Source organism: Passer montanus, unplaced genomic scaffold (genome assembly GCF_014805655.1).
Source record: "Passer montanus isolate IOZ18808 unplaced genomic scaffold, ASM1480565v1 scaffold82, whole genome shotgun sequence".
NCBI lineage: Eukaryota > Metazoa > Chordata > Aves > Passeriformes > Passeridae > Passer > Passer montanus.
Genome location: NW_024373479.1, coordinates 2,579,102 through 2,587,083, shown reverse-complemented (window position 1 = coordinate 2,587,083; position 7,982 = coordinate 2,579,102). Strand labels below are relative to the sequence as shown.

Here is a 7,982-nt window from a genome sequence, read left to right as displayed (position 1 = left end):
TGGCTGGGACAGGGCAGGGCATCCCCAGCCCAGACCCACTGAGAAGGGCACGTGCTGCAAACCCCCAGGGGTCCTGTTTGCCAGCAGGGCTGGAGGCCACCAGAGCAGGGGACAGAGCTGTCCCCTGCAATGGGCACTGCTGAGCCTGCACAGCATTCCCAGCTCCTGCTCCCTTTGGGGCTGCTCCTGCAGCAAATTCCTGCTCCGAGAGCAGCTGCTGGCTGTGCAGACCCAAGCAACCCTGGCAGGATTCCTGGTAAATTCTGCCCCTTCCTTTGTGCCAGTGCCTCTGCCAGCCTGGGAGGGCTCCCAGCAAAGGAACAGCAGTTTGTAAACTGGAGTTCTTTCCTTCTTGAACTCTTTATCTTCATGTTTCCCTGCCAGCTCCAGGACATTAGGAAGGTCTTAATTCCCTAAATACATCTCTGATTTGCTCTGGGATGATGCTGCCCTTCTGTTGAATGAAGCTGCACAAAGGCTGCGTCTGCCAGATCCCTGGCACTGCCACAAAGTCCCTCCTGTGCCCTCCTGGACAGAGCTGCAGGTCCCTGTGACACCCAGCACCCCACACAGGGCAGGGGGAGCAGGGGTGGGGGACACAGGCTCCCCGTGGGGCTCAGGAGAAACACCCTGATAGTTTGCAGATGTGATTTCATTTTTCAATTGTTTCTGATTTGCTTGGGTTTTTTTTTTTCTTTTTTTGTTTGGTGCGGGGTTTTTTTGTTAGGTTTTTTCAGTTCTAGAAAAGAGACAATTTCTTCAGGGAGTGTCAGCCACAAGCCTCATTTGGCATTGTTTTTTAGTCAATTGGTTTTGTCTCGTATTAGGAATATTGTGTTACATAATGATAAGATGCAGTGACTTATTATGGGCACTATAAAGGGAGGCAGCGTGGGAGTGCAGAGCACCAGCTGCCCTCCCCACCCCATCACCTGCCCTTGCTCTGACCTTCAGCAGGTCTGTCATCTCCCCAGGTCTCAGTTTTCCTCCTGTGAAACAGGGCTGATCCATGCACCAGCTATTATCCTAAAAGCTTTTCCATCCTGAAGTCAGAAAAAGAAGTTTTCCCCTTTTCTTCCACCCTGAGATGCAGGCATGAGGATTTCCCATACCTTCTCTACTTCTCTACCAGAGATGAAATTCATCTGAGTCTGAGCAGATACCAGAGCATCTCTGTCCCTGCAGAGCTGAGCTGTGGATGAGGAGCTGAGACAGGGGTGAGAAGGAGTCACTCTGCCCACAGAGGTATTTTCCAAAAGCACTGGACAAATGAAAACAGGAAACCGTAATTGAACGAAATCTGCCTCTTTAACCTCATTATTAGGATTGGGATTATATGCTTCAGAGAAAGTTCAACCCGTGTTTAAAACTTGAGGAGATGTGGATGAAGGCTGCAAACCACAGGGAGAGAGGGAATGTTCCTGCACTTGGCGAAAGTCCAGCTGGAAGGAAGGAGGGTGGCACAGGGTGGGGGTTCAGCCTGGAGCCTCCTTCCAGGCAGCATGAGGCTGCAGTGGGGTGAGCACTAAAAATATCTGGGGAGCTGGTTATTTGCTGTCTCTGCCTGAAGATTAAAGCAAATTTTCCTTCATTTCCATATTTCAAGCTGTGTCCACATGCAGCTGGGAAAGATGGCAGTGTCTCGGGTTACTCTGTACGCTGCCCCCAAGCTCTGCAGATCCGGCCTCTGCCACCTCTGCCCTCCCCACACTGCACCTGGTGCCCTCAGAAAGCCTGACAGCCTCAGCCCCAACAGGAACAGCAAAATCCATCCTTGGACACGGCTTGCCGCAGCCAGGATGTGCAAACTCCGTGTTCTGCTGCTGTTCATGACACGGGGCAGGTTGCAGCACCTGCCCTGAAGGTTGCTTGTACAGACACCAATGTCCAGCAGTGTCACCCCTCGGCAAGCTCTTCCTTGGGTGCAAAATTGCTGACAGCAAAGCACATCGGGTGGGCAGACAGAGAGATTTTCCACCTGTGCAGCATTCATGAGCTGCAGTCTGGAGAAAAGCAGGAGCAAGGGAGAAGCTCAGGGGTGAAGAGTTATCTCGGGGCGTGTGCTGTTTCTTTTACAGAGCCTGCAGATCCCGAAGCACTTCAGGAATAGTTAAACAATTGTTAAATAGTACTTTATCTTCAGGCTGGATAACAGCAGAAGCAGCCACTGGCTGCCTGGTGACAGGCAGCTCCATAAAACCACCTACCCAGGAGAGAGGGGGTTGGGATGCCTTGGCCTAATCCCGACAGCACCACACACCTGGACTCATTCCAGTTGCTGACATTCCCAAACCCATGTGCTTAAAATGAAACTCTGACTTTCTGGCTGTTCAGGCCTGGCTTGCAAAGACACAGAGCACAAATGTGCCACATCTTGGCTCCAGGCTCCTGGAATTGCAGCTGGGGATGTGCAAGGGAGCCAGGCCTGGAAATGCTGGACTTGAATCCAGGGGCTGGGCGAGCATCCACTCCTGACCAGCAGCTTCTGTGGAGGATTTGGGCCAGGATTGTGGGGGCAGACAGTGGGACTGTACCTGGCCCTCGGGGGGCTGGTGGGGGAGTGCAGGAGCTCCGGCAGGATGGGGCAGAGCAGACCTGTGGTTTGTGGACAGGACAGCGCTGGCTCAGCGTGACCCAGGAAATCAAACCAGGAGAGAGCAGGGGGCTGCCTTTCGCCTTGGGTATTTGCTTTTATACACTGCATTTCCTGCTTGGGGGATCTCAGAGCACCCCACAGCCCTCCCCAGGGTGTCCCAAAGGTGGAGATGGGCTGGGGAGCAGCGGGCTGCCCGTCTGACTCTGATGGAGGAAGAAGTGCTTACGGTAGAGGTGACCTTTCTAAATCCCTGCTTTGGACAGACATTTCCAATAAGTGCTGAAGAAAAGCCTGCCAGTTCCAGCTTTCTCAGCCTGCTCTCCATTTTCCTTCCATCCTCTCCAGGCTGAATTTAATCCGAGAAGGTTCCTTTGAGCTTTTGTGTGTTGCTGAGGGAGATGTGGGCGCACAAGGGATCGCGTTACAACTTTCATTTCCTGAAATGTTTGAGGGAACATCCAGGGTTTTATCCACACATCAGGCAAAGTTGAGGGCTCGGATTTCAGGTCTTGTCACTCAGCTGTCACCAAACAAATGAGGCTCTCAGAGTGGGAGACGGAGAGAGCTACCTGCTATTCATGACCCCGAAAGCAGGTGATCACTCATGGGAAAAGCAGGTAGAATTAATCATTCTGCTGTTCTCGTTTCCTCCCCTTTTTTGGCTGACCTGGACACAGTGTGAAATCTGTCCTGGGGGGTGAACGGGAGTGGGGGGTGAATTAACTCCTTCCTGACGGTGGAAATACAAAGCAGAGCTTAGTGAGAAAGAGCCTCAGGCTGCCTCCCCAGGCTGGCTCTGCTGTGAAAAGCTTGCTGTGAGGTCAAGCCTAATCGAGGAGAGCTCAGCAACCTGTGCCTGGCTCAGCTCCAGGGCCTCCCTGCTCCTACCTGACGGCTGGCCAGGGAGTTATTTCCAGGGGGATGCCCTCAGAACCCTCCATCCCTCTTTTCCACCTCCTGCCTCCTGCCAGCCTCGTCCCTCTCCCTTTTGGGGAAATGGAGAGCAGGTCTGGGTAGGGCTCTGAGGCCGGGGAGCCTGAGCCAGGTGTGTGCTGGGAAGGGGGATTTGGGCAAGGGCAGCATCCCATGGGATCTTCCCCAGCCTTCCACAACCAGCCCTGTCGCTGCCTACACGCAGGAAGCGCCTTTGAGCTGTTTGCTTTGAAAATAACTCCTGGTTTGCGAGTCCTTGCTTGGCTTTCCCGCCGCGCAGGGCTGGAGCCCCGGGCAATATTTATCCTTCCTCTTCACCGAGCCCGTGGTTTGGGAAAAAAAAACGGAGCTGGAGCTTATCCATCCTCGAGGCGTTGAGCCCGCAGCTGCTGACCCTAAAACCATCCTGCGTTTCCCCGGGAGTTCCCCTTTTCTGCCCGGGGGGACGGGAGCGGCTGCGCTGCTTTGTGACGGATCACGGTGGGTCTGGATGAGACCCCGGGAAGGTGATGAAGGACCCCGGGAAGGGACAAGAGGGCGAGCCCGGACCGGGGCACGAACCGTCCCGGCGGGTCCCCGCCTCCGTCCCCTTCCCCAGCCGGGCAGCCGAGGTCGGGGTCGCTGCACAGCAAGAAAGGGGGGTCCATGCTCGCCCCAGAGCGCCGGTCCTGCCCCCGCTGCTCCCGCGGCCGCGGAGGAGCGCAAGAGGCTGCGCGCCCCCCGCGCGGTTTGCGCGGCATCTGCGCCCCCCGCCCTCGGTGCCCCCTGCCCCGGCCATGCCCCACGAAGCGTCGGGGGCGCAGGAAGCCCGGCGGGATCTGCTCCGTTTCCCCCGAGGGGGCGGCGGGGCCCGCCCGGAGGGAGCCGGGAAACCATTCCAGCGTCCCGGGCCGGGTGGGGACCCCCGAGGGGCTCCGGAGCGGGAGGGACGCGCCGGGCAAGGCCCTCCTGCAGAGGGTGACATTTCTCCACGGCCCAAGACCCCGAACACAAACACGGCTTGAATCAACACGCGCTTAATGATGCAAAACGCTAACAGGGAACGCCGGCACCAGCGAGGCCCCGACGGGGCGGGCGGCGGGGCCGGGCGCTGCTCCTGCCCGGCTCCCTCGGGGCACAGCGGGCTACACGGGTCCCCTGTCCCCATCCTTGCTCCCTTTCTAAGCCACCGGCTTCCCCGCAGCCCCGAACCTCCGCTGCAGCCCGTGGGGAGGGGGCGAGGGCGGGCAGAGGGGCGCGGGCTGGCCCCTGCAAAGAAAAGCGCAGCCTGGGTGTTCTGCCATCAGCGTTGTTTAATTTAGACTGTTTAGGTACAATAGAAAATAAACCCGAAAGCACATGCGATTTTTGGTAACAAATACTCGAGACAGGCAGCGTCATCCGCGGGCTCTCTGCAAGCCGGAGGAGGGAGGCGGCGAGCGGGCACAGACGGGAGAAGGCAACGGGGAACTGGCGGCGCAGCTCGGGAGGAAATGGCCGTCGACTTTTATTATTACTATTGTTATCCTAATTTTTAGCCACATCGATGCATTTCACCACCGAAGAGGAGAAAAGTGGGGGACGCGGGTCCACGGGAGCCCACTCAGTATCTGCCTCGCACGGCCGCGGTCAGACACAGGCACTTGGTAAAACTCTAATACTGCAGCTTTTGATATATTTTTTTCCACTCTTTTTTTCTTTCTTTCTTTCTTTTTTTTAAATTTTTTTTTAAATTTAAACTACATCGAAATCTTTTTGGTAAGGCTAAATATGAAAAATGTAAACGTAACTTCCCCTCCCTCCTCCCACTCCGCCACAGGGCTCAGCACAGCGGTTCTCTCCCTCTGTCCCCGTCCCAGCTCCTCGGGGACCGGGCCAGGCAGCAGCAGGGATGTGCCGGCCGACCCTGCCCCACCGCGCCCGCGGCGCTGGGATTTGTTTGGGTAGAATCGGATCCAGCAGGGGTTGGGGTTTTTATTTATTTTCTTTTTTTTTTTCCTTTTTTTTTTTTTTTTTTTTTTTTTTTTTTTTTTTTTTTTGTAATTCCCGTTGGGACCAACTCGTTTGAACTCGAAGGGCCGATGAGGGTTATTGCCGCTCTCTGCGTTTGGCTACGTGGAAAAAAAATTAATTAAAAAATCGTGGTGATGGTGGGAGACGCTGAGGGGGAGCTGGAGCAAGAGCCGATGTGGGGTTGTGTGAAAAGAGACGAGAGTCCCGTTAACAATCAGCGGGTGCCCTGTAAAACCGGGTGCTGTCCTCTATGTACAGCCCAGAGCCTCTGTCCCCGAGCAGAACCTCCTCTCCCGATCCTCCGGCGGCCTTTAGGATCCCAGATCCACCAGGCTGGACGTGAGGGGTCCCAGCAGCGAGTCCTGGAGCTGGTGGCCCTGGAGGCTGTGCGGGGTCTGGGATGCGGCCAAGCCGCTCAGGGAATAGCCGGAGCTCCTGGCGTGGCTGAGGTTCCCCTGCAAGAGCAGGACCGAGTTCTGATCCGGGCTTTGGGGAGGAGAAAACTCTTCCTCGGAGCTGGACATGAGGGGTTTGCTCCCATCCAGAGGCGAGAGTTGGTTCGGTTTGTTGGTGGCCGCGTTGTTGTTTTCCGTGTTCTCTCTGGGGAAAGGCAAAAAAAATTTAAAAATTTGTATATCTAATGGCACGACGGGGATGTTAGGGCGGGCACGAGGCGGCGGGGATGGGCATTGTGCTAATGCCCACCGTAAATCCTTCGCGTTTAGTTCCAGCGTGGGAGCAGATGCTTCTCAAGGGGCGAAAATAATCCTAATAATTTCATAACGGATCGCCCCTATTTCTTTTATCCCTCCTACAAATAAATACACTGAACAGCCCGGTTATTTAGGTGAGGAGGGAAAACTGGAGGAAGGGATTTTTTTTTTTTTTTTTTTTTTGCGGGGCGGTTTTCCTTTCTTTTTAATTAAAAATGAAAGCGCGGCCCGTGGACGAGCTGGGTGCGGGGTTTTTCCAGGCGGCTCGGTGGCAGAGAGAAGGAGATGTCCTCCGTGGCTCTGCCTCTCCGGGCCGAGCTGCCGCCTCGCACCGAGGCCATCGCGTCGCCGGCGGGGTCCGCGATGGCCTCGGTACGGGCGGCCCGGCCAGCGCGTCCCCATCCCGGTCTCCTCTGCCTCCCACCCTCGCCATCCCGGAGCTGCATCTCTTCTCTGCTCCGAGCTCCAGAGCTGCCCTGCCCGACCCCGGCCCGGCATCCCGGAGGCTCCGCATCGCTGCCGGTTTGCTCGGGAAGGCAGGCAGCAAACAAAGGCGGCGGAGCGGCCTGGAAGGGGACGGTGGGGGCTCGTTGTTCCCCCAGGGCAGGTGAGGTCGAGTGAAAAACCCGTTCGGGTGTCCACGGAAGGGGAAAAGGCAAGGCGGTTTACGAGGAAAGAAAAAAAAAAAGAAGAAAAGGAAAAAAAAAGGGGGAAAAAAAGAGAGAGGGGGAAAAAAAAAAAAAGGAGACTAGAAGGGAACCGTGTGTTTTCATCGCTCCTATCCCATCCGGCTCCGGGCACTCGCCGCGCTCCCGGAGCAGCTCCCGGGGTTCCCAAACGCCCCCCGCGCGGTGGAACATGGAAAAAGCGGGGATCGGAGGGCGGCACGTACCTTTCCTTCGCCTCCGCCGCTCGGTCCCGTTGCCTTCTGTTCTTGAACCAGTTGCTGACCTGGGTGGTGGTGAGACCGGTGGCTTCCGCCAGCTCCCGCTTCTCCCGGGGGGACGGGTAGGGGTTGTGGGCGTACCATTCCCGCAGCACGCCCCGGGATTTCTCCTTGAAGCAGTAGCTGGTTTCCTCGCCGTCCCAGATGGTGCGGGGCAAAGGGAATTTTCGGCGGACGCGGTATTTGCCGACGGCGCCCAAGGGTCTGCCCCGCAGCTTCTCGGCTTCCACGTAGTGCGCCTTCAGCCAGAGCTGCTGCAGCTTGGGGTGGTTGTGGGGCGAGAACTGGTGGCTCTCCAGGATCTTGTAGAGCTCGCGGAAGTTGCCGCGGTGGAAGGCCACCACCGCCTTGGCCTTGAGGACGCTCTCGTTCTTGTGCAGGTGGTCGCAGGCCGGCAGCGACCAGAGGAAGCGGCCCAGCCTCTCCAGGTTCCCCCCTTGCTGCAGCACCTCGCAGACGCAGGCGACCTGCTCCTGCGTGAAGCCAAACGACGGCAGCATCGACATGGCCGGGCGCGGCGGCGGCCGCAGCAGGACGAGAAGGAGGAGGAGGAGGACGAGGAGGAGGAGGAGGAGGCGACGGGCACCCCGCGGGAGCGCGGCGGCGGAGGGGCGCGGGGTAGGCGCCCGCCGGGCCCGGGCCCGGTGCCGATCCCGATCCCGGTGCCGATCCCGATCCCGGTGCCGGCCCCAGAGCGGGGAGGCGCAGCGGCAGCCGAGGGCGGTGTGTGGGGCGAGCGGGGATGCTCGTCGCGCCGCCGGGGGGACTTTGTCCCCGCTCCGCCGCCGCCGCGCTTAAAGCG

At 57.7% G+C, this 7,982-nt stretch overlaps 1 protein-coding gene across 1 annotated transcript; it reads right to left on the bottom strand.

The window, feature by feature from the left end:
- Nucleotides 1–4,803: 4,803 nt before the first annotated feature.
- SIX1 (SIX homeobox 1) lies at nt 4,804–7,970 on the bottom strand. The gene is made up of 2 exons (XM_039733035.1): nt 7,127–7,970; nt 4,804–6,121 (listed from the first exon to the last, which is right to left on the bottom strand). The coding sequence occupies exons 1-2, from the start codon at nt 7,684–7,686 to the stop codon at nt 5,833–5,835; spliced, it is 849 nt and encodes a 282-aa protein (XP_039588969.1). The 5' UTR covers nt 7,687–7,970; the 3' UTR covers nt 4,804–5,832.
- Nucleotides 7,971–7,982: the final 12 nt, after the last annotated feature.

Coding starts and splice junctions, on each gene's coding strand:
- SIX1 (XM_039733035.1), bottom strand. CDS start 7,686: ATGTCGATGCTGCCGTCGTTTGGCTTCACGCAGGAGCAGGTCGCCTGC. Junction 6,122..7,126: donor GCGGCGGAGGCGAAGGAAAG/GTACGTGCCGCC, acceptor GCCTTTCCCCAG/AGAGAACACGGAAAACAACA.